At 41.7% G+C, this 27,308-nt stretch overlaps 1 protein-coding gene across 2 annotated transcripts; it reads left to right on the forward strand.

Moving 5' to 3' along the window:
* Positions 1-93: 93 nt before the first annotated feature.
* On the forward strand, positions 94-26,121 carry mmd (monocyte to macrophage differentiation-associated). 2 transcript variants are annotated; one of them, XM_031834675.1, is made up of 7 exons: positions 94-908; positions 7,908-7,989; positions 11,114-11,274; positions 11,795-11,869; positions 23,113-23,214; positions 23,450-23,519; positions 24,436-26,121. In XM_031834675.1, the coding sequence occupies exons 1-7, from the start codon at positions 871-873 to the stop codon at positions 24,637-24,639; spliced, it is 732 nt and encodes a 243-aa protein (XP_031690535.1). In that variant the 5' UTR covers positions 94-870; the 3' UTR covers positions 24,640-26,121. The 2 variants fall into 2 exon arrangements, with proteins under 2 accessions (XP_031690535.1, XP_020349354.2); XM_020493765.2 differs by lacking the exon at positions 94-908 and adding an exon at positions 5,822-6,309.
* Positions 26,122-27,308: the final 1,187 nt, after the last annotated feature.

Here is a 27,308-nt window from a genome sequence, read left to right on the forward strand (position 1 = left end):
ACATTAATATGCCCTTGATAAACAGATTCTGGTGATATAACACAGGCTTTCAAAAATGGCCTTTTTAAATGGGCAGAATCCTATACGAGATTCAGTTGTTGAAATTACAACTGAGGCTTAAGTTATTAAACAGAGCAGCTTTAATCATTGATCACAGAAATTCAAGGTTGGAGGAATGGCATGGATTAAAGTATTTTTACCACAAAGCCACATATCCACTGTGATCTGAGAGAGAGAGAGAGAGAGGGAGAGAGAGAGAGACAGGAGATTGACGAGGATAGAGAGACAGCCCTACTGTCACTTGCTAGTTTAGTGATTCCAGCTCCACTGAAGGCGACCGTCTTCCATTCTCCGTCCCATCCACCAGCTGTTTCTTCTGGGCCTGTGGGCCGCACAGTATGAGGCAGCTACCATGGGCTTTAAGGAAAACTTCTCGGAGATTGATCCTGTCACTTTGAATCTCTGCATCCTTATCGCCAGCTATGTTATCTTGCTTCTGGTGTTCCTGATATCTTGTATAATGTATGACTGCCGGGGCAAGGATCCAACCAAGGAGTACGCGCCGGACCCTGTGCCGACCCAATCCCCCATCAGACTGGTGGTGATGCAGCAGACCACCCCTTCTCCGCAACATCAACGCTGGGACCAGACCAATATGGTCACCTCATATGAGCCTCAGCCCAGTCCAGACTTCAGGGAGAAGAAGAGCACCATGGTCTAGATTCTAGAAGGACTACTGTGGTGCTGAATAACTCAGTCCACCACTCGTTGGAATTATCGCAGCGGAATAAACTTTTGTACATATATGTTTTTTTAAATCTGCTTCTACATTTATTTTTTAGATTGTATTTTTCCCTGGTGGCCAGGACAATGCTAGGATTGGACCTGCAGAAGACCAGTCTGAGACGGTAAGAGAGAAGCATGTGTGTGCAGTGTTGATGCACATGAAACCCATCTTTTAGAAAGCTCTGGTGGATCACAGAAGCCTACAGCCTTTTCTAAAACAAGAAATGTCACAACTGATAATCAACATGGAATTCAGGAGCTGTACTATTAACAGTGGTTTGTGTTACACAATATGAGAGGGAAATGCAATTGACTGAAAAAGGGTTGCAGTTTTCAAACCTCATCTTTGCACATAGCCCAACTATGTATTACATCACAAAATGCCTCAGTGTTTAAATGTGATACAAAGTATTACCAGTTATAATTTTTCATTTTTGAAGAGAGACAGGTCTGTCCCCTCTCAGTGAGCGTTCATTGTCATCTTGCTTCACTACTTTGTCAAATGTTGATAGACATTTGTATGATGCTCTGCTAGTGTAATGTTTTCATCGATGACAGACTTGTTGCCCTATCTCAACCAGGAGTGTATTTCAAAGTGTCCCCTGGCATTTTCAGATTAGGAGACTGCCCAACATTTCCTCGTATTGTTTATAGGTAAACTAAGGTAGCCATTAGCCAATTACATAACTTGACAGTGTTGAGTCTTTATGAAGTAACCAACCACAGTTCAGTTCCAAGTGCTGTCCAACCATGGTCCTGACCTGTGAGGCCCAGATTATTCTGCTATTTTGAGACTTGCTTCTTTAATCGCTCTCCCACCCGCCATGAGAAACAGGTTATTTATGGAGCCCTTTTCAGATATGTACCTACTAACCCTTTGATGTCAAGACATGTGACTTGATTCAGCTAACAGTATATTGTGAGACAGAGGTTGTAGCAAACACTTATCCAATTATTCAGTCAATCTCCTTGAATTAGGATCTCTAAAAGAGAGTGCAAGCTGAAGCTATTAACTGAATTAAGTCCTTGCATGTAATATAATTAAACACCAGTAATCATACATTCACTCGAAGGTGTGACGGAAACCCGTAGTAGTCACTGCCAAAACTAGCACCTGTACACACCGAAATAGCTTTGCCCATGCCGTTTTATCTGGAGCATAAACAAATTAAGCTGTTTTAGTCCTTATACTTAGAAATGCTACATGTATGCACCTTGCCCTGAGCTGACTCACTTGGCAAAGCAGCTCCAATAGCTTGATTACAGTACAACAACATCAACACCTACAGTACCAACAGAAGATTGCAGTACAGCAACATCAACACCTACAGTACCAATAGAAGATTACAGTACAACAACATCAACACCTACAGTACCAACAGAAGATTACAGTACAACAACATCAACACCTACAGTACCAACAGAAGATTACAGTACAACATCATCAACACCTACAGTACCAACAGAAGATTACAGTACAACAACATCAACACCTACAGTACCAACAGAAAATTACAGTACAACATCAACACCTACAGTACCAACAGAAGATTACAGTACAACAACATCAACACCTACAGTACCAACAGAAGATTACAGTACAGCAACATCAACACCTACAGCACCAACAGAAGATTACAGTACAACAACATCAACACCTACAGTACCAACAGATGACTACAATACAACAACATCAACACCTACAGTACCAACAGATGACTACAATACAACAACATCAACACCTACAGTACCAACAGATGACTACAATACAACAACATCAACACCTACAGTACCAACAGATGACTACAATACAACAACATCAACACCTACAGTACCAGAATCAAGAGATTCCAACTGGTGAGAAACTAGCAATCTGAAAGGATCATGTTCAGCTGAGTATTAAGATGTAAAAATAATTACCACTAAGATAGAATACCACGGAATCCCATCTCAGAATATACTGTATGGGAACAAATAAATGTACCATTTAGAAAAGGCAACATGTTGCAGGACAATGGGGCTCCAAAGGTCTAATATGAACATAAATCCAAATGTTCCAAATATCTGAAAATGCTTGCAGTGTTTTTGTCAACAGTGAAGAGCAATGTTGCACCAATGTATTAGCTGGGTGCAGGTCGACTGTCATGCCTCTATGCAGACACTACACCAGTAATCCTTTGCTACAGGGGAAAATGTGCTTTACAGGTTAAGAACACGCCATACTCATCTTGTTAGCTACTAGATCAATTCTGATCTCTGTTGAGGCTGGGACACAAGATTGATTTATTGATTGAAATGGGCATTGACAGCATGGCTGTAATGGCTGCATACACTAATATATCCACCATGCCATGAATTGCAAAAAGCAGCCATTTTATTTTTTCTCTTTACTGAAACCTCGAAGGGCATAGCTATGTATTTAGATGTTTAGCCTTTTTACAATTGACAACATTGATTCATCAAGCATCTGAATATCACACCTTTACATTTCTTGTCATCTTTGTCAGACAGAATTAGCGTTGTTGTTATTCTAAGTGTGAGGATGGGAATATTCTGTGGCTTTTCATTGAGGTGTTTCCAGCGTATTGTAATCCACAGTATTGGGATTCCCATGTCTTCCCTTTTTAGAGGTACTGCATTCCAGCATGAAACAGTAAACCAATTACAGAGCTGTTTAACCCTGGCATCACGTGTCTTCACAAAGCCTCTGTTATCCTGTGTGTCGTCCCACCAGTGTCTGTCTTACAGTAGCCACTAAAGATGTCATATTAACAGCATGGCATGCTGTGTGCATGTACAGTACAGCACATTGCTGTTGGGCAGTATGGAGCATTGTTTAGTACTGTTGATCTACATGGTGTAGAGAGCTTTTACATCCTGGCAGAGGGCTTTGTTGGGCAAGCTTTGAGTGTTTAAAAGCAATCAATGAAAATAGGTCACACACAGCCTTTACAGTATGTGTAGTTATATTGTGACACAGAGGGTGATTCTTGTCAGATGCTTAACATAATACCTGACCTGAGGGACCTTTAACCACACTTCCTCTGTAACATGAGCTCTTCCACTTGCACTGCCGTTGTGGCTCGTGGAGTAAGTGAAATGGGTCTTCAGGTTGTTGACTGTGAGCAGAGTGGGGTAACGGATGAACTCTGCATGTGCCTCTAACATGTAACAGTGTCAGAAATAGAATGAGCTAAACACTGTTTTATAGCATATTTAGAAACACAGGGACACTATGCTGAGCTGCTAAACCTTGTGTTGTATGACAGAATGCCAACCTCCATGTCTCAGTCCTGTATCGCATTAGGGGTGTTAGCATGGCACCATGGGGGAACTGCAGCCTTGCAGCAAGAACAAGGAAACGCTAAACCCTAACATATGGCTGCTCGCATCCTCCCGTTGTCTCTGCTAATGTCATTCTTAAAAACCCTGCCTGCCTGCCACCCACCATCTCAGCTGTACTTCCACAGCTCGTAAACCATGAGCTCCTCCTGGGCTGGATAAACAACATTTGAACTGTCCGATGCATGGTGTACCCTAGGGATAGGATCTTGTGCAAAAAGTAGATTTTACTTTCATGAACTACAATACACATTAGGCTAGGGCTACTTTTGTAATCCTTTGGCATCACAACATATAAAACCAGAGAGATTAATTCATACTTAGAGGTTTACCCGTCTGTCCAAATATAACATGTGAAATCTTCCTCTAAGGGGTTGATTATACATCTTATTCTGAGTTTACCAATGCAAACATTTAAAATGGATACATTTGGGAATGTTATCTTCTCATGCATAAATGTGCTGGTTATTAATGGTTCTGAAAGGTATTTTGCAATACCACTGCGTTGAAGTTGAGTCAGTGTGGGCTTATGTTTCACTCTGGTTGTAATAGCCCAAAGAGAAAAAAAACTGCAGGCATTTGTCAGTTTGAAACTCATTAAGACTGCATATCGCACTTAAAGTCTTATGTAAACAGCTATGTGTTGTGTTATCTAATGTTGTTCCTGAATGATCCAGTTACATTACTGTCACTGTTATGTAAACTCTATGGGTTAGAGAGTGCTCATCAGATACATTGCTGAGTTACAATGCTGTCACTGTTATGTAACTTTATGGTTAGAGAGTGCTTATCAGATACATTGCTGGTGTGCAATTCAACATTGGCTAGCAGCACAGCACACTTATGATCCAAGATGGCGTAGCAGTGAAGACGTGTTTTGTTCGTGTCTCGTGTACTTTTGTATTTTTTGTATATATATTTCAATCTCTTTATTGACTTGTTTATTGTTTACTCCATGTGTAACTCTGTGTTGTTGTCTGTTCACACTGCTGTGCTTTATCTTGGCCAGGTCGCAGTTGTAAATGAGAACTTGTTCTCAACTAGCCTACCTGGTTAAATAAAGGTGAAATAAAATATAAAATAAAATGTTTTGTGTCCTGTCCACATACATGCATCTGATAACATTGTGAATTAATCTCTTTGCATGCAAGTATGCATCTGTTGAAACAGGCCTATGATGTACTATCAGTTTATTTGCTCAAGTTTATTGACACTGAGATAAAAAGTCAATACTAAAAGGCTGAATTTGGAAAAATAAATGATTCATTCATGACACAGGACATGATATTGAACTCTGAACAGAATACAAAAATAATTGTTGATGCATATTCAGGTTTTCGTCACTAGTTGCCACACCCACAAGGTCATAAACCCCGGCAATTTATACAACTTCTCTTCTTGAAATTAAAATCAGATTTAAAAGCTAACGCTAACATTAACCTTAACCACACTGCTAACCTTATGCCTAAACCCGAACCTTAATTTAAGACCAAAAAGCTACTTTTGGCTCTCATTAATTTTTTCGATAATGTGTTTTAACTTTAGGGTTGTAGTAACTAGTGCAAACCCATATTCAGGGTTGCTGGTTGAAAAACAAAAGTAACTACTACTGTTACATCTGTCTATCATGGTGTGACAGATTTTGAGACCTCCTCCAGCCACCCACACTGTCATCAGATCTTTGATTGGTCTGATAGGATGATGTCCCACACTTTTAGTGCTATTATTGGTTCAAGCATCCGTCATTCAAAATCTCTTTGCATTAACTAAATACATTTTAATCGTGAAAAGGGGAACGACGCCGGTGTCTACAAGGGGACACAAGTGTTAGGAGGATATGTCTTTGCTAAATGATTGTATTAATGTAATCGATTGAAGCTAGTTTATATTTGCAGCACAATGGTATTAAGGAAAATACTAAAATAGTGTATCGATTTGGACTCGGGGTATCTTATTATGTGTACAGATGACTGATTAGTTGATGACGTTAGCTGGGCCTTCAATTTCTCTTGTTTTGGCTAGCTTCCTAATTTCCTGTTTGGCTAGCTTTCTAATTTCCTATTTGGCTAGCTTGCGGATTTCCTATTTGACTGTAGCTCGCTAGCTTAATCTTGCTTCGTGATTTCCTCCCTTCGTTTTGCGTGAAGGCATTGAAATGAAGAGAGTGAACAGCCTTCAAAGGTGGGTTAGCTAAAAATGTGGCAGTCATCCAATGTTTGCATTATGATGAATTTAGCTATAGATAGAGAGCTGGCGTTTATTTGTTCAGTCAAGTGGTCTTGTTAACGTAAGTGAACCTAGCTATTGGCATTTACTGAGCCTTATTCTGAGATGGATTGTTTGTTTGTAGCCATGAATGAACCATGGCTATTGTATCATGCAGTACTATAGCCTACGAGCTACAATGTTTCCCACCAGGAAATGCGATATAGCGCAGGGAAATGGAATCCGGTAAAACAAATCATTGGTATATGTCCTTGATGAAGGGTAATTCCATGTTATCAGAGTGACGCTGAGACTCACTTTAAAATGTGTGGCAAACAAAAACGATTGATCGCAATGTTTTTAAAAAACATACACCTATATGCAAAAGTATAGTTTTAACAATTGCCACTGAAGATTTTACAAAGATACTTATTTGAGGAACAGTGCAGATGCAAAGTTTGGTAACAGTAAAATCTCCCTCACTTTTTTATGTGACCACGTTTTTCAAAAACTCTTAAGTACTTCGAATTAAGATTCAAAGATGATTGCATTAAGAATTAGATGTCAGCTATGATATGACACCTTGAGTATGAACAAATCTGTTTTGGTTATTGAACTACTAAGTGAAGTGGATCAATACCTGGTAACAGAATGACTGTAACAGATTGACATCATGGGTCTGTACTATACATGTATAATTATGAATATCATTCTCTTCATGGTGATGTGTCCTATACAAAGGTAGAAAAATGTAATATTCTCCTTTGCATGATTGAGTATTATTCTACACACTGGCTATTATTCAAAATGTTATTTTTAAAATGTATTTAACACTAATGAGCTCTGCCTCCATACTTGACCAAATGTGGTTGGTCCAGACCGGACCAAATCTCTACCAATCATGGATGTCTATGTTTTACAAGTTTGGACATTACAGTAAATTTAAAGGTATAGTACAGTATAGTGCTGTCGAGTATATAGTTCAATATAGCACAGTATATAGTTCAATACAGCACAGCATAATTCGGTCCAGAAGAGTATATTACATTATATGGTATATATGGTATAAACTTCCATCTCTGTATCCAGAAATCAAAGCTTTTGCATATTCCACATTTTTAGGATTTAAAATGGTTGAAAAATGTATCTATGTCTGAATTCAAATGTAAAAAACACAGACTCTTAGCTTTCATTTGGAACAAGATGTTATATGCTCCTATAAACTCCTATAAACTTCAGGATAGTGCTGATGGGTCCTTTTACATGGAAATGACCTGAAACTAAGCAACTTTTAATTTGTTTTCTTTGGTCAATCACTAAAATGTGAATCTACCAGTAGGCCTTCATGTGTTAGTTATATGCTATTTTTCTTTGAGATGTACTGTATGTCAGTTTCTTGTCTTCTTGTGTTATTTTCCTGCTTCCTGCAATTGGCATACTGTAGCATGAACAACCCAGAACAGTGTGGAAACAGCCCTGAATCAGGATAACCTCTAACACCGGTATTGTAACAGCCCCTAGTCCTCCCGCTACCTGCCCCACTAACACTTGCTGCATGTTGTTGTATGTTTCAGGTTCATGAACAGGCGGGCCAGTGCTAACTGCCGCTACCAGCCCACCTGCTATGAGCATGCTGCAAACTGCTATACTCACGCGGTGAGTTCACCTTCCCTAAGTGTAGGCCTACTGAACAGTCGTGGCCAAAAGTTTTGAGAATGACACACATTAATTTCCACAAAGTTTGCTGCTTCATTGTCTTTAGATATTTTTGTCAGATGTTACTATGGAATACTGAAGTATAATTACAAGCATTTCATACGTGTCAAAGGCTTTTATTGACAATTACATGAAGTTGATGCAAAGAGTCTATTTGCAGTGTTGACTCTTCTTTTTCAAGACCTCTAAAATCCGCCCTGGCATGCTGTCAATTAACTTCTGGGCCACATCCTGACTGATGGCAGCCCATTCTTGCATAATCAAAGCTTGGAGTTTGTCAGAATTTGTGGGGTTTTGTTTTGTTCACCCACCTCTTGAGGATTGACCACAAGTTCTCAATGGGATTAAGGTCTGGGGAGTTTCCTGGCCATGGACCCAAAATATCAATGTTTTTTGTTTCCCGAGCCACTTAGTTATCACTTTTGCCTTATGGCAAGGTACTCCATCATGCTGGAAAAGGCATTGTTCGTCACCAAACTGTTCCTGGATGGTTAGGAGAAGTTGCTCTCGGAGGATGTGTTGAGTTGAGTTGAGTTTATTTTTATTTTTACAGGGACAGTGCACATTAATCACATTAATCACATTAATTCAGTAAAAGTGCCGGTTTTAGCCAACCGGCTAATTTTCAACCGCAGTCCCTGGGCAGGTTATTAAAAACAATTACAATATAGACAATAGCAACATAGAACAAGCAAGACATAGCATACAGACAGAGCAACATAGGACAAGCAAGACGTAGCATACAGACAGAGCAGCATAAAACAAAAAGCAGCAAGACAAAATTCATAAAAGCAACAAAGTGTTTCCACACCTCACAAGCTACAGACAACAGACAACATGGAGTGGCAACACACAGCTAGGGACCATGTTCACAAATCTGATTGACCTTTAGCCATGTCTTCAAGCATTTTGTGAAAGTGTGATATGTGGTGCAGTTATGTGTGTCTGATGGCAGTGTATTCCAGACATGGGAAGCTCTCACAGAGAATGCAGATTTACTAAAGGTGCTTTTCCTTAGGGGAACTATACAGTCACCTCTCATGGCAGACCTTGTGGATCTGCTGCCATATGTCTGGGTTTTCTGTTTAACAAAAATATTGAGTGGAGGGGGAGCCAGGCCATTGAGGATCTTGAATACAAGACATGCGTCGGTGTATTGCACAAGATTTTCCCAACTCAAGAGCTCATGCTTTCTAAGGATGTGACAATGATGATGGCTATTGGGCTTCCTATCAAGCACTTTGAGAGCCTGTTTGTAGACAGACTGAATAGGTTTTAATGTTGTACAGCAAGCTTGGGCCCAACTAGTCAAGCAGTATGTTAAGTGGGGGAGTATCATAGATTTGTTGTACAGTTTTGCTACCTCTGTAGTCAAACAATTTCGTATAAATCGGAAATTAGCTAGGTTGAATTTGGTTATTTGAATGACCTTTTTCACATGCTTTTTAAAAGAGAGGTTGGAATCAAGTATGATGCCAAGGTACTTAAAATCGGATACCACCTGGAGCTTCTCCCCTGACACATAGACATCTGGCTCAGTAGCATCTGTTGCCCTCTTTGTGAAGAACATGCAAACCGTTTTTTTCACATTGAGATGCAAACACGAGTCACTGAGCCACTTTGTAACCTGGACCATTACAGTAGTGAGTTCTTGTGCAGCTTGTTGTTTGCTCTTTGCATGCACATATATCACTGTATCATCTGCATACATTTGAACTTCAGACCCAGTACAGACAGAAGGCAGATCATTAATGTACAGGCTGAACAGGAGGGGCCCCAGTATTGACCCTTGGGGCACGCCCACATCATAGCTACGAGTGGGCGACAGCTCATTGCTCACTCTGACACACTGAGTTCTGCCTTCAAGGTATGATTTCATCCATCTCAAGGCATCAGGGGAAAAGTTGAACTTGGACAATTTTGTGATGTTGGTACCATTCTTTATTCATGGCTGTGTTCTTAGGCAAAATTGGAGTGAGCCCACTCCCTTGGCTGAGAAGCAACCCCACACATGAATGGTCTCAGGATGCTTTACTGTTGGCATGACAATCGTTAAGGGGATTCATCAGAGAAAATTACTTTACCCCAGTCCTCAGCAGTCCAATCCCTGTACCTTTTGCAGAATATCAGTCTGTCCCTGATATTTTTCCTGGAGTGGCTTCTTTGCTGCCCTTCTTGACACCAGGCCATCCTCCAAAAGTCTTTGCCTTACTGTGCGTGCAGATGCACTCACACCTGCCTGCTGCCATTCCTGAGCAAACTCTGTACTGGTGGTGCCCCGATCCTGCAGCTGAATCAACATTAGGAGACGGTCCTGGCACTTGCTGGACTTTCTTGGACGCCCTGAAGCCTTCTTCACAACAATTGAACCGCTCTCCTTGAAGTTCTTGATGATCCGATAAATGGTTGATTTAGGTGGAATCTTACTGGCAGCATTATCCTTGCCTGTGAAGCCCTTTTTGTGCAAAGCAATGATGACGGCACGTGTTTCCTTGCAGGTAACCATGATTGACAGAGGAAGAACAATGATTCCAAGCACCACCCTCCTTTTGAAGCTTCCAGTCTGTTATTCGAACTCAACCAGCATGACAGAGTGATCTCCAGCCTTGTACTCGTCAACACTCACACCTGTGTTAACGAGAGAATCACTGACATGTCAGCGGATCCTTTTGTGGCAGGGCTGAAATGCAGTGGAAATATTTTTGGGGATTCAGGACTTTGCAATTAATTGCAATTCATCTGATCACTCGTCATAACATTCTGGAGTATATGCAAATTGCCATCATACAAACTGAGGCAGCAGACTTTGAAAATTAATATTTGTGATATTCTCAACTTTTGGCCACGACTGTACAAAGACTGGTTTTCAAATGTCAGACCTCAATTGCTATTTTTCCCCATGCTTAATTATATTGACAGAATTCTACCTGGTGTTGATAGGGTTATGGAGAAAATACATTTGACCAAAAACACTATCATTGTAGACTATACTGAGTGTATGTTACAAGGATAGTTTTCAACAGTTGGTCATGTTAATCTGTCTCCCTTTGTCTGTACCCTGCAGCTACTCATCGTACCAGCCATTGTGGGCATGGCCCTGCTGCACCGTCTCTCAGACGACCGCTGGGAGAAGATCACAGCCTGGGTGTACGGCATGGGCCTGTGTGCCCTCTTCCTGGTCTCCACTGTGTTCCACATCATCACCTGGAAGAAGAGCCACATGAGGTGAGGAGGCAGAGGAATGTTCGATCACACTAGACCAGGGGTCTTCAACCTTTTCTTGCCAAGGGACACCCTCCCAAGCAAAACGGTGACCCAGGGGCCCCATCATAAGATAGCACTTTTTTTTTCTTTCTTTTTTTACATGTCTTGTCTTATCAGGTGAATGGAAAGGAGAAATAATCAACATTTTAAAATGAATAGATTTGTTTGATTATTTTGAACACCCCACATTCTAATTGAAAGAGGAAGTGTAAACTCAAAGCCTATTAGTTAGAAAGGTAACTCCAAACTCATTTTCGCTAAAAGCAGCTGTTTAGCTGGTTAAACAAAGGTTAGCCATGTGTTGGTAAAAATGAATGTCTAAGCCGAGAGCTTACCAGGTCTGATTACAGTAAGCGGTCTGACTACCTGAGTTATATTATACAGCACCGAGCACATCATTTTAATTGCATACTAGGTATGAGTGGGCAGACACAATCAAAGGCCAAAGAGAGAAATACTGAATGCTTGGTCTTGATTCTAGGTCTGTGGAGCACTGCTTTCATATGTGTGATAGAGTGGTCATCTATTTCTTCATCGCTGCCTCCTACACACCATGGTAAGTTCTATTTCTAATACCAGTTTCCATATGTCACTTATGGGATGCACCTAAGGGGCGGATCGCAAACTCGAAGTATCCAATCACACAGCGTCTGTGTGATTGGCCAAGATGGCGTCGCTGTGAGAGGGAGTGTTTTCACGCTCTTCAAAGCAATATTAAAGGTTAGGTGGTTAACAGTCAAATATTGGCTATTAATATTGAAAGAAACTAAATATAACTTTTTTTATGGACATGGGATAAGTTTAGAGTTAGTTTTTGTCAAGTTGAATGGGAAGAACACGACAGAAAGACTAAAGTAGACGAAATATCCAAGTCTCACAGAAGACGTCTGACATGCTAGCTAGCCACAACGAGGACCAGAGCAGCATGGATACACAAGAAGCCGCGATCTCAAGCAAGAGAAAGAACAAAACTGACCAGGATGAAATCCTTGCAACCTCTTTACCCCAGACCCCACGTAAAAATCCACCGGTGAAAAAAGTAAAAGAAGACATTTCCATGTCGGAATTTTTCTCTGCAATCCAGTCCCTGTCTACTAAACAAGACGCCACGCTCTCCAAAGTGTCCATCATAGAGCGGGCTACAGAAGAAACATCAAAGAAGATCGATCATTTGTCAAACTATCAATCAACTACACAACATTGTGAGCGAGAACAAGGAAAAGATAACGTTCCTAGAGAATGAGTAAGAAAATGCAATCTAAAAATAATGAGCTGTGTGAGAATGTAGCTGAACTTCAAAGGTACTCTCGCAGGTGGAATCTGAAAATCCAAGGTGTTAAAGATGTAGAGGGAGAGGATATTAGAGAAGGAGTCATTAATGTCCTGGGAAAAGTGGCTCCGTGCATCAAAGACCGACTGAGAGACGTGAATTATGTGGTACATCGACTTGGTTAACGAAGATCTGATGGACCCCCTCGCAATATCATCTTGCGCTTAACTATGTGCCATTACAGGAACATCATATGGAAAATGGCCAAGGGGAACACGTTTCTGGACGAGAAGAATCAAATCAAATCAAAAGAGCTCTGATACCGCAGGATCAGGTTGCCAGAGAGAAACTGTGGCCTCTTATACAGAAGGCGCGACAAGAGGGAAAGAAGGCAGGGTTCAAGGGCCCACACGCGTTTATCGAAGGAAGAATGATTACTGGGTAACTCTGTTGACATTAAGCAATTTGGAACTGTGAGTACTACCATGCGTACAGTTAATGTACTGCCAATTATACATGTACTGTTCGAACTACAACTGATGAACACTTGCCAAAGAAAATGAAGTAAATAGATTTGTTATTCTGTTAACCACCGCTACCTCATCTGAGCATAGTTTTCCGTCGAGTAATCCTCTCAAGGTTCACTGTTTGTTTTATTGTTCACATTAATACTTGTTATCTAATGTGTTCTTTTTTAATGCAGGAGTTCATTTTCAATTCACTCAATATTGTTAGTCTGAATGCTAGGGGTTTGAGAAGTCCTACAAAAAGGAAAGCTTTATTTTTATACTGTAAACGCAGTAATGCAGATGTTGTCCTTCTTCAGGAAACTTATTCGGGTGAAAGTGATTTGAAATTTTGGAAAGCACAATGGGGAGATATGGCCTATTTCAGTCATGGATCAAATCATTCTGCTGGTGTTTTGACACTTATTCACAAGTTTAAAGGTGACATTCTAGAATCCACATCTTCACAAGATGGGCGATGGGTCATTGTAAATGTTAAACTTGACAATGCTATTTTTTATTATCTGTAATGTATACGGACTTAACTCACATGCCCCTAATAAGACCCTTTTCACCCAATTTACCAGGAAAGTGGTACTCTGAGGCTTTTCTAATTATTTCAGGGGATTTTAATGAAACACCTGATGCATCTGCTGATCGTTTTCCTCCTAGAACGAGTCAACCTTCAAAATAGTAACATTATGCAAGGATCTCTGTGTTGAGGATGCCTGGAGTTATTTCAAACCGGATGCTAAGGGTTATACCTGGACCAATAAAACTATGTCACGTAAATCTTGAATAGATTTATTCCTAATTTCCCCCTTTTTGTTACAATTTGTTATAGATGTAGATCATCAGTTGGCTCCCTTTTCTGATCATCACTTGATTTCCCTGAATTTACAAGCCACTAAAAAATCTAAAGGTACTCGAGGATATTGGAAATTAAACAATACACTTCTTAAAGATACTGATCTCATTGAAAACATCCAATCATTAGCTAAAGATATTTTTGCTAGAAAAGACTTGGGTCATGGGAAGTAGATGGGAATTTTTCAAATATAAAGTCAGAGTGGTAGCCATTAAACGCACCAAAGAGCTGATGCACTTAAAGAACCATAGAGAAAAGGAGATGATGAGCAAGCATGACAGTTTTCTAAAGAAATATAATATATCTGAAGAAGAGGAGTCTGTGTTCAGGTCTTTGCAACTAGAATTAGAACAGACTTACACGGATCTGGCAAAGGGCACCTTTGTAAGGTCAAGAGCAAAATGGATTGAAGAGGGGTGAAAAAACACTAGTTACTTTTTTTGCACTTGAAAAAATAAACTACAAAAGAAAATCTATAACTGCACTCAAAATTAACAATATTTTATGCAAAGATCCCATTTAAAATAACATCCTTTGTCGATTCCTTTTATGAAAACCTTTACAGCTCTCAATTTCAGGAAGATGGTTGTGAAAGTTACATTTGTCACATTCAGAATTGTGTCCCTGTAATTGAGGATGATTTCCACTCAGTTTGCGATTCACCTGTGTCAATTGGAGAAATTAGAGAGGCTCTGAATTCAATGAAAAAAGGGAAGTCACCTGGCCCTGATGGCCTGTCAGTTGAATTCTATAGACAGTTTTGGGAGTTACTAGAAGACCTGATTTTCAATATGTTTCAAGATTGCATTAAAAATGGGGAAATGGTCTCCACTATGAAACAGGGCCTTATTTAATTGATTCCGAAGCCTGATAAAGACCCTTGTCTCATTGACAATTGGAGACCAATTACTTTATTAAATGTTGATTACAAATTGATTGCTCTGGTTTATGCCAAAAGATTGAAGAAAGGAATAGATACCATTATAAATTAGACTCAAACAGGATTTATGAAGGGCCGTCACATAAACTCTAACATTCGTTTAGTCTTGGACCTTATAGATTATTCAGATGCGATTGACTCAGATGCGGTTGTCCTATTTCTGGACTTCTGTAAAGCCTTTGACATAATTGAACATGAATTTCTCTTTAGGTCTCTTAAACTTTTTGGATTTGGTGAACATTTTATTAAAGTAATTTGCATGTTTTACAAAGATATAAATAGTTCTGTGCTACTAAACCTTAATACTTCCAAAAGATTTAGTATCAACAGAAGTGTACGACAGGGATGCCCAATTTCACCATTTTTATTCATTTTGGTTGTGGAACTTCTATCTCTAGATATTCTGAATGATGCAAATCTGTATGGATTAACCATTTTTTTTTTTTAAGAAATCAAAATTTCCCAACTGGCTGATGATACTACTCTTTTCCCCTCATAAAGCTCTTTTGTGGAATAATTCAGACATAACTGTAAGGAATAAGTCATTGTTCTACCCCAGCTGGCATGAGAGGAATATTGACTTTGTTCTTCATGTTTTTGACCACACGGGTAATATTCTCACATATGAACAATTTATAACATTGAAAGAGTTTCCAATACCTTTCAGAGAGTTTATTTCTGTGATCAAAGCCGTTCCCAGTGGTCTAACTACACACACATATATATATATATATATATATATATATATATATATATATATATATATATATATATATATATATATATATATATATATATATATATATATATATATATATATATATATATATATATATATATTTTTTTTTTTTATGATAATAAGGTAGCCACTCACCCACCAACTGGTCATTCACGCCTCTACCTTGCGAAAGTGACCGCATTCACTGAAAGCTCTCCTCAGCACAACTAGGTTCCTGTCTTTCTAGTGAACTGTTCTCAGGCAAAACGTGAGGTTAACGCTGCCAAACTTAGAACCGCAGCTATTGTCGATAGTGTTGAGTACTCTGACCGAAAGGAAAATTTTTGCTTCGAGTAGAAGTTACTTTCTACTCGTTCAGCCTCTGGTTTTCAGGTAGTGCCACACGGCTAGCTACCGAGACTCGGTTAGTCCTCGCGTCGGCTAACTAGGTTAGCACACACACCATAAGGCTTTAACTAACCACTAACATATGTCCAGCTCCCGCCGCAATGCTTAAGCTAACCTGGCTAGCTAGCTACAAAGCAGGGGGAGCAGTGTTTGTCAGACCATGAGACACCCCGAAAATCGGTCTTCTCACACAATCGTCTGTAGCGTAGGGTGAAGCGTCCGAACGGTTTGGGTTACAAACTATTATTGGCTACGACCTCCACAAGAATCTTGAGACTTGTCTGAAGTCGATACTGCCGATTTGCCAACTTCTGTCTGTAGCTTCTGAACAGTTTGCTACACACTAATCTAACTACATGTCAGTTGTTTTGCTCTAGGACGCCCACTGGCCTCACAAGAATCGTCTGAAAGTCTCCTGTAGCAGTCGGAAAATTGTATGGAAGTAAATTTATATATAAAAGTATGTAGACTCCACTTCAAATTAGTGGATTCAGCCATTTCAGTCACACCCGTTGCTGACAGGTGTATAAAATCGACCACACGGCCATGCAATCTCCATAGACAAACATTGACAGTAGAATGGTCTTACTGAATAGCAACTGTAAATGCTATTATTGTGAAGTGGAAACGTCTATGAAAAACAACTGGTCAGCCGTGAAGTGGCAGGCCGTAAAAATCACTACCGAAGTCAAAACTGCTACTGGAAGCAATGTCAGCAAAATAACTGTTTGTCGGGAGCTTCATGAAATGGGTTTCCATGGCATAGTGACAACTTTAAAGTTTGGTGGAGGAAGAATAATGGTCTGGGGCTGTTTTTCATGGTTCGGGCTAGGCCCCTTAGTTCCAGTGAAGGGAAATCTTAACGCTACAGCATACAATGCCATTCTAGAAGATTCTGTGCTCCCAACTTTGTGGCAACAGTTTGGGGAAGGCCCTTTCCTGTTTCAGCATGACAATGTACACAAAGCAACATCTATACAGAAACGGTTTTTCGAGATCAGTCTTGAAGAACTTGAAGAACTTGAGCCCTGACCTCAGCCCCATTGAACGTCTTTGGGATGAATTGGAACGCTGACAGTGAGCCAGGCCTAATCACCCAATATCAGTGCCCGATCTCACTAATGCTCTTGTGGCTGAATGGAAGCAAGTCCTTGCAGCAATGTTTCAACATCTAGTGGAAATCATTCCCAGAAGAGTGGAGGCTGTTATAGCAGTAAAAGGTGGACAAACTCCATATTAATGCCCGTGATTCTGGAATGAGATGTTTGATGAAAAGGTGTCCACATACTTTTGGTCATGTAGTGTATATACATTCGAAAAGTATCTCTTTTTTTCTCTCCACATTTTGTTACGTTACAACCTTCTTCTAAAGTGGGTTAAATCAAATGTAAATCCTCATCAAGCTACACACAATACCCCATAATGGGCTCCTGAGTGTCCTGAGTCTCCTACATGTCCTTGAGTGGCCCAGCCAGAGCCCGGACTTGAACCCGATCGAACATCTCTGGGGAGACCTGAAAATAGTTCTGCAGCGACGCTCCCCATCCAACCTGACAGGGCTTGTGTGGCACAGCAGTCTAGGGCACTGCATCTCAGTGCTAGAGGTGTCACTACAGATGCCCTGGTTCGAATCCAGGCTGTATCGCAACCGGCCATGATTGGTAATCCCATAGGGTAGCGCACAATTGGCCCAGCGTCATCCAGGTTCTTAACTGACTTGCCTAGTTAAAAAATAAATAAATGAGAAAGCAAAAACAGTTTTCGAAATGCTTGCAAATGTGTATATATATAAAAAACAATACCTTATTTACATAAGTATTTAGACCCTTTTGATATGAGACTCGAAATTGAGTTCCGGTGCATCCTGTTTTCATTGATCATCCTTGAGATGTTTCTACAACTTGATTGGAGTCCACCGAGACTCTTCCTAGAGCTGGCCTCCCAGCCAAACTGAGCAATCGGGGGAGAAGGGCCTTGGTCAGGGAGGTGACCAAGAACCCGATGATCACTCTGACAGAGCTCCAGAGTTCCTATGTGGAGATGTGACAACCTTCCAGAAGGATAACCATCTCTGCAGCACCACCAATTAGGCCTTTATGGTTGAGTGGCCAGACGGAAGCAACTCCTCAGTAAAAGGCACATGACAGTTTGCCAAAAGGCCCGTAAAGGACTCAGACCATGAGAAATAAGATTCCCTCGTCTGATGAAACCGAAATTGAACTCTTTGGCCTGAATGCCAAGTGTCATGTCTGGAGGAAACCTGGCACCATCCCTACGATGAAGCATGGTGGTGGCAGCAGCATCATGCTGTGGGGATGTTTTTCAGTGGCAGGGACTGGGAGACTAATCAAGATCGAGGGAAAGATGATTGGAGCAAAGTACAGAGAGATCCTTGATGAAAAGTGCTCTGGAGCAGGTTAGGACCTCAGACAAGGGCAAAGGTTCACCTTCCAGCAGGACAATGACCCTAAGCTCACAGCCAAGACAACGCAGGAGAGGCTATGAATGTCCTTGAGTGGCCCAGCCAGAGCCCGGACTTGAACCCGATCGAACATCTCTGGAGAGACCTGAAAATAGTTCTGCAGCGATGCTCCCCATCCAACCTGACAGGGCTTGAGGGGCTCCCCCATAAGAATGGAAGAAACTCTCCAAATGCAGGTGTGGCAAGCTTGTATTGTCATACCCCAAAAGACTCGAGGCTGTAATCGCTGCCAAAGTACTGAGTACATGGTCTGAATACTTACGTAAATGTTATTTCAGTTTTTGTATTTTTAATGTATTTGCTAACATGTCATTATAGGGTCGTGTGTGTGGGAGGGGGGGGGGGTGGACTATTTAATACATTTTAGAATAAGGCTGTAACGTAACAATGTGGAAAAAGTGAAGGGGTCTGAATACTTTCTGAAAGCACTGTATATGAAGACTGTTTTGTGCCAAAAATAAGGGGTTAAATACATTTATCTGGAACTATCTGTTCTACCATGTAGTCAATGAGTTTGTATGGGCCAATAGCAGTAAGGCCCAACATTTTTAATTAAAAAAAAATTTTCTATATTTTTTCTGATAACTTAAAATTTCAAATCAAATAGCAAAATGATCCGTGGTATGACCTTCTTTAAAATAATTCCATATAGCTTAGTAGTAGCTCAAGCCCTGATGTCTCTGTATCGATTGGCCAGCTCTGGAAAAATACTCCTATGCCGCATGGCCCCGCTAAGAAACTGCTTCCCATGGTGACAGCCTGCCTCAGAGAGGCTAGGAGCTCATGGAATAAGCCCCTTACCAGCAGCATCCTGAATCGGGGTTCCCTAGCAAGAACATGTATGATCTGGATTTCGCAACCCTCCCAAGGTGGAGCCGTCACTGGCTGACCACCTCCACCCCACACGCTGTGCTGCTAGCACTACTGGCACATCCCTCCCTGGAAAGATGGATCACTTTATTGCCTCCATTTTCCATAAGTCAATGGACCTTTGGACCTTTAAATCTGAGAACCTCTTTATTGTTGGCCTACCAGGCAGAGTTACAGGACGATATGGGGAAAGCAACTGGATTCAGGTACTCTGAAGTTTCTTGGGATGAGATCTGTATGGCTACAGATGTAAACCTCTGTGCCTCCCATAATGCCATCCAAGGCTGTGGTCATACTATGAGTCTGGCGGTGGTGGGAGAATGGGCTCTTTGGCTAAGCTTGTCCAGCTTGACAGACAAAGAAAAAGTGGACCTCCTGGATGCCCCTGTGATACCCAAGGAGTTGTTCGGCCCGCTGTCGCCGCCATGCAGCAGAAGTGTGACGTGTAGGGAAGGTGAAACCTTCAACTTCTGCATGCCCTGCAAACCAGACCCTTTGGCAGCCCGTTGGTCACTGCAACTCGTCTTAGCCTCACAGGGGGCTAAGGGGGCCCTAAACCCAGGGGGCCCTAAACCCCAGCGACACAGCAGACTGCCAAAACCCAGGCTAAGCCCTTGAACCAAGGCAAACCTGAAGCCAAACAATCCTTTTCTGTGGCCTCAGCAAGGTTCCGCCCTCCTAAACCCCCTGACGGGGGCAAGAAGTGCCAGGCAAACTAGGTCACAGCTCTAAGTGGCAGAGGAGGATAGTGTGCAAAGCCTACGGTCTCTCTCTCGGGTTTAACGTAAGCTGTCCCTCGCGTGACAGTGGTGAGGCACATCTGTAAAAAAAAATATATATATATATATGTATACACTATTCCCTTTTGCAACAGCGCACTTTCGTGACATTGCTCACATGGGATCTCCCGGAGGATGTGCACTCTTACCACGAGTGCCATCCCCCTTGGACTCTCCTCTTAGCACCATCTCAGGTTTTAGCCAGGGATGAAAAAGTTAGCATGTTCGTTCTCCCTCTGGTCTCTTCTGACATACGGAGCTGGGTGACAGATTGACTTTTGCTATTATACCATGGCTTTCTTATTTTTCCTTGCCTTACGGCATTATTGCCTCTAACTGTCTTTTGCACTAGCAACACAGTAAAAACAGGCTAATGTGGGCACCATCTCGGTGCTACCACCAGGAGGCGCCATCAGGAACTGAGCAAGGCAGGGGAGAAACCTTGCACCTTTCTCTGTTTTCATAGTGACAAACAGGAAATCAGGTTTCCGGGGTTCACTTTAAGGAATAGTCTTTTTTGGGCAATTTTATGGCAACTTAGCTCTGCTGATAGAAAACTATTTTTGTTGCGCTATAGGACAGTCTGTACAGCATTCCATATTCTAAAAATAAGAGGGGGAAATGGTTACCGTTTGCTGGGCCCCGGAGCCCCAGATAGCAATATGGTACACTAAGTCCAACGCGCTCTGGCGTTTTTTTTTCCTTGTCCCGTTCTTACCTGTGCTTGGTTTGCACAGTCTGAGATTAGGTCAGCTCCACCTTTGCTTTCTGAACGAGCGGCTAAGGAGATCTTTTCTCATTCTAACCCTCCCTTCCGGGGTAGGGGAAAAACAGACCAGACACATACAGGCAACTGCCAGAATAAAGGAAACACCAACACAAAGGGTCTTAATAGGGTGTTGGGCCACCACGAGCCGCCAGAACAGCTTCAATGCGCCTTGGCATAGATTCTACAAGTGTCTGGAACTCTATTGAAGGGATGCGACACAATTCTTCCACGAGAAGCTTTGGTGGTGGAAACCACTGTCTCAGGCACCACTCCAGAATCTCCCATATTGGGTGGAGATCTGGTGACTCACACACACACGATTTAAACCCCCTATGCTTCTTTGAGACCCCTCTTTCAAAGACAATGAACTAATGGGCAACTGGGCATTTTTATACATGAGCATGATGGGATATTAATTACTTAATTAACTCAGGAACTACACCTGTGTGGAAGCACCTGCTTTCAATATGCTTTGTATCCCTCATTTTCTCAAGTGTTTCCTTTATTTTGGCAGTTACCTGTAGCTGATCTATTGTTTAGGATCAGGATCTGGGTAACCAGCATATTTCATTATTTTGGCTACACGGGTTGCCCCTGTTAGTCATTCCATTGGCCGGTCTCTCTTGCGCAAAGAACCCCGCTCGGTGACACGGTATAGCCATACCTATTGCCACCTGTAGTCCAAGAGGATCAAGCAGGTTTTGCAAGAAACATTCATGCTCATATGCCTTCGACCCATTACGAGGTATCCTAGTTAACTGGGACACTCTTTGCCTCTCCCCCCGTGGTGTTATTATGCCCTGGGGTGAGCGTGACACTCACGTGCTGGCACTTCAAACCAGTCCCTGAGAACCCGGCCTCCCCATCTATCCAGACTGACTCGAGAAGACACTGTTAGACGGAAGGAAAGAAGGTTTTTATGGCAACCTCTCAAGGGTAATGCCCTATGCTTTTTCTCTCTCCTAGGCCTGACACCCCCACTCTAAGCAGAGCGATGTAACAGGCTTATCCCTGATCTTCGACTCCTGCAATGACCAGGTGCATCCTTGTTAGCGGAGACCACTCTCCTGCTCTATAACCAGTCCTTGTAGCCACTGTTATGCAGGGATCCACGGACCCTAACATACGGAGAGATTTGCACCCTCACCCAGTAGCCGTGACCCTCTGAGCATAGCCCGTGGGAGGATAAATCTGAATGCGACGAGCCGGCCACTCAAAATCTTTCACAATCCAGAGTGCCAGTGCCCCACATACATGCCCATTGTTTGGAGAAACAGACAACGTGTTTTTTGGAGAAGTGGTGTAACCTACACAGATCATTCCTTAAATGCTCCGTATGCTTCATTGCAGGACTTTTTTGGACAGAGGAAAGATCTCCAAACGTCCAGTTGACTGCTATCTCGCCTGTCACACAGGCCTCGACAGATGTTATACTCTTTCTAACCCGCTTTACCTGTACTCACTGGCAGCCAACCCCTTTTTTTGGGGGCACCTCCCTGCAAAGGAGGTGCCCCCATTGTTAACATAGCCATTGTTAACGGCTATATTGAGATAGTGTAGGCTATTGTATTGGAAAATATAATAGCAAGGTTACAGCCCAGAAGGTCTCATTCCACCAGAGATATGACTACCTCTTGGGCACTGGTCTAAGGCATCTCCTTAGGGGAGATTTGCGCTATAGAGTGTTGGGTCACCCCTCATATGTTTGTGGTCTTCACTGACTGGATGTCACTGCACCTTCGTGGGGTATACTCCCTCAGTGCCGTAGCCTCTGAGAGGTGATGCTGTTGGAGCTACCCTGGCTTCAGAGAGCATGTCTGTGTTAGTTGTCCATATCCCATAAGTGAGAGGTTCTATGAGAATATGAATGAGATGTGTCACCGCTTTTCCCTGTTCGCAAGAGCGCAAGGACTAGAGGCATGGTTGAAAATGACCAGTTGGCTGGCGAATGGCTCCCTTTATTGGGGGAGAGGGGCTCACCTCATTCGCCATTCCACCAGTTTGTCTTCAACAGACGCTGTGTGATTGGATAATTCGAGCCTGTGACCCACCCCTTCGGCATATCCCGTAAGTGACACGTCACTGGTATTCCCATAGAACCGGGGTTACACAATGTGATGAGGATCCTGTAGTTAGTATGTTTCCCTAGGCTAAAGTGTGGAATGAACATCATCTTTCTCTCCTGCCAGGTTGAATCTTCGTGAGCTTGGCCCACTCGCAGTTCACATGCGTTGGTTTGTATGGCTAATGGCTGCAGCAGGAACAATATACGTCTTCAACTACCACGAAAAGTCAGTATAATAATCTTTCTGCATTTTAATTGTGCCTTTTTTGCAATGTAAATATAGTGGAGTAATTGGATATGTACAGACTATGGTCTCAATGAATCCTATAACAATGAAGCTGATGAACAGGGCCATTGTTATATCTGCTAAACATCATCACTTTTGTTCTCAATTTTGTAGTTGTTCTGGTGATAAAGTAGGTATTTTTTATATGGAATATTCTGTGTGTGTTTTGTTCTAGGTATAAAGTTGTTGAGCTCGCCTTCTATTTGACTATGGGTTTTTTCCCTGCGTTGGTTGTGACATCAATGGTAACGTACTCAGTTTTACATATTGACTTTCTGCTGTAATCTCCTTACTCAGTCACCACCCACACTCACAGCGGTAGTGGCAGTGCTGCTTACTGTTTGCTTTGACACTGTTTCAAGCTCTCTGGCAGACGCATTAAACAAGCATTTCTATGATCTGTGGTTAACAAAATAAGGTCCTAAAAATGCTTCTCTGTGACATCACAGGGTAGGATTAAAAGGGAAAAACAGATTTTCAAAACCTTGTGTTTCTTGCCCAAGGGAGGGTATTTTCTTGCTCCCCACGTCTCCATCAATCTCATAGTGTTTGAAAATCACTGTTTTTAAAATGGTTTAACTTTCGATGTATAAAACTTAGAAATGGGCCGTTGACACTGGAGTTGTGAAAATGAGGTTGGAGTTGTTCTAAGGTGCTCTATCATTTTGCACCTTTGTAATGCCTACCGTCATCTGGTGTTCTTACACACATTAACATGATGTTTTTGCATTAGTGACTTACTATACATTATCAGTAGCATCCATCACCAAGGCGTAGTGATCTCAGCCTCCATCACCACCCTTCACTTGTGTACCACTATATCCCTCAAACTCAACTCTGGACCTTGAAGCCAGTCCCACTGCATTTGTTCATTATTCCTCTCTAATCAGGGTCTGGTTTAGACCTGGGACACCAGCTGTGTGCAATTAATTATTAGGTAGGGCAGAAAACCAGCAGACTCCGGACCTCATAGGGTAAGAGTTGAATAGCCCTGCGCTATATGATCAGCAGAATATCTGTTGTTCAGCTTCCTATGCCCCCCTGTGGCCTTCTTGCGGTAGGTCACTCAGACCCCAAAGGTTTTTAGGGTTTGTATATGCTGAACCTTGGAGAATAATATTCTAGTCCTTTACATGAGATTTTCCCCAAAATTTTCCACAGAACAACACTGATGGACTGTACGAGTTGGCCTGTGGGGGACTCATCTATTGCCTGGGCGTGATCTTCTTCAAGTCGGACGGGGTCATCCCGTTTGCCCATGCCATCTGGCACGTGTTTGTGGCGCTGGCTGCAGCCGTGCACTACTACGCTATCTGGAAGTACCTCTACAGGAGTCCCCCTGCTAATACTATTCGGGACGCCTGACCCCCACCGCATCAAGTAGGCTAACTGAAAACACATTGCCCTCCAGTGCCTCTCGACATAGGCACCAGCAAATAAAGACTCCCACAACTGCCCACCGAGGATGCAACCACAGCCGGAAAGTTTACGAAAATGACCATGCATTGTTTACTGTTTCCAGGTAGGGAACAGTTTTTCTGTTTATCTTTGACTGTACAAACATTGAACAAAGGTTATTTGTAATTCTGTTTTTGTACAACTGTTATTCAGTTGGAACCCCCAAAACAACTAAAATGATCAACTTTTGACTTCCATTTGGGAATTGTTCTCATCTTCTACACATAATGATACGTTGGGCTGAGTTGATATCAGTGCTTTGTAACACTTCACATTCCATAGTTAGTATCATCTGTCATTTGTAGTGATTTTGTCAGTCATCTTATTGATTGGAAAGCAGTTGGGAAGGACATTCGTTGAGTTGGGCTTTTCACTCTGAGGTAAATGTGCACGGCACACATTGGACACACAATGTCTGAATCAGTATTTATCAGTATCTAAGTGCAGTCTTATTTTTCAGAAGCACTTTTGTATGATAAGAACCACAAAGAACCATTGGATATGATGTTTAATAAGTACTCTGATTTGTGTAATTGTATTCTTTCCCACAAATATGGAGCCTTCAGAAGGTGAGTATTTGAGTTTGTATAGCTTTTAAAAAGGGTCTCTGTGATTGGACTGAACTTCCAGAAAGATACAATATCTACAGTACATGTGAGATGTCCTGTACTTCTGCACATATCACTGCTGCCACTTTAATGGTATAGTAGATAGTTTCATTATATCACACACTTCCTGATTTTAAAAACTCTCCTTACATCCTAAATTACCCTTCTGTTCTTTGTATTAATTTGAACCTGTTATGTGTTTTTGGATCTTCAATGGTACTCCATTCCCTACCTTTCTTTTGAGGAGTATTTGCCATTTCAGTTGAGAAACTATGAAGATCAGTACCATTATACTATGAAGTTGAATTGATTGAGAAACGTGTCATGTACAACCAACCCTATAATGATTTTTAATGGTTGGTAGATTTATCCATTTTTAGCTTTCTCACTTATTTCTCAAATTGCCAGAGACAGTTTTTGGAACAGGTGTTCACAAATGTTCCTTGTGTAAAACACTGTACAGCCCTTGGTGAGCATGCCTTTTGTTTTCCCCTCCCTGACATTTTGTGAGCTATGCTAAGTGGAGAAATCAGATGATTTTGTTATGGATTGTAGCCATTCTGAAATGTCTTGCTCCCTTTACCACAATGTTTTGTAATATTTGTATATTCTGTTTTGGCACATGATCCTGTACTGGCCTTTTTAGGGAAAACATCTGCTTCTTATTAACTCTCTACTTTATCCATTGGGTGTATTGGTGCTGTACATATAGAAAACAATGTTCACTCTGTAAGAAATAGGTTACTAATGTGTTGATGAAAAATAAATGCCCTCAACATCATTCCTTTCTTCTCAGTTTGTCCATGTCTTGTAAATGTGTACTAGATCTATAGGTTGAAACTATAGCTGACCTCTGGGGGCTTGTCACAGCACTTCATACAGACAGAAAACACATTTCTCCATTGTTCTGTGTAGGAAACCAAACCTTCATTAAAGGAGTTGCATTTCCCCTTAGCTCATTTCCTCCATGGACAGAATGGTATGCCAGACAGAGTCCCAGCAAGAGACCTTCCAATCACTGACCTTGATGCTTGAGACAGCTGCTGGGCCTGGGAGCTTTTTGATCAATCAGACTGGCAGGTGGATGAGGAAAACACAAGCCACTGAAATGTTGATACTAGCGGTTTCATTCATTTAGTACCATGTCCTGAACATACCACAACTGACCTTTACCCAGCCACTTGTAAAGGTTGTTTACTCCTTAGAAATACTAGTTATGTGACATTACTTTCCTAAATGTATGCTAAACATTAGGAACAACTTCCTAATATTGAGTTGCACCCTTTTGACCTCAGAACAGCCTCAATTTGCTGGGGCATGGACTCTACGAGGTGTCGAATGCATTCCACAGGGATGTTGGCCCATGTTGACACCAAAGCTTCCCACAGTTGTCAAGTTGGTTGGATGTCCTTTGGGAGGTGGACCATTCTTGAAACACACCGCAAACTGTTGAGCGTGAAAAATCCAAAACCGTTGCGCCCGCCACTGAATACCACTACCCCTTCAAAGGGCCTTAAATCTTTTGTCTTGCCCATTCACCCTCTGAAAAGCACAGATACACAATCCATGTCTATTGTCTCGAGGCTTAAAAATCCTTCTCTAACCTGTTGCCTCCCCTTCATCTACACTGATTGAAGTGGATTTTAAAAAGTGACAAAAGAGCTCATAGCATTCACCTGGTCAGTCTGTCATATTAACCGGGTGGTTCGATCCCGGAATGCTGATTGGCTGAATGCCATGGTATACCATGGGTATGACTAAAACTGGTCTAATTACAATGGTAACCAGTTTATAATAGCAATTTAGGCACCTCTGGGGCTTGTGGTATATGGCCAATATACTACAGCTAAGGGCTGTTCTTAAGCACGACACAACACCTCCTCAGGCCTTATTGCTTAAGTACTATATAGACTCAGTGTATACAGTGAAAATGTTTGACACTAGCAGAAATAACAAGTGTGACACTCA

The sequence above is a fragment of the Oncorhynchus kisutch genome, linkage group LG10 (assembly GCF_002021735.2).
Source record: "Oncorhynchus kisutch isolate 150728-3 linkage group LG10, Okis_V2, whole genome shotgun sequence".
Classification (NCBI taxonomy): domain Eukaryota; kingdom Metazoa; phylum Chordata; class Actinopteri; order Salmoniformes; family Salmonidae; genus Oncorhynchus; species Oncorhynchus kisutch.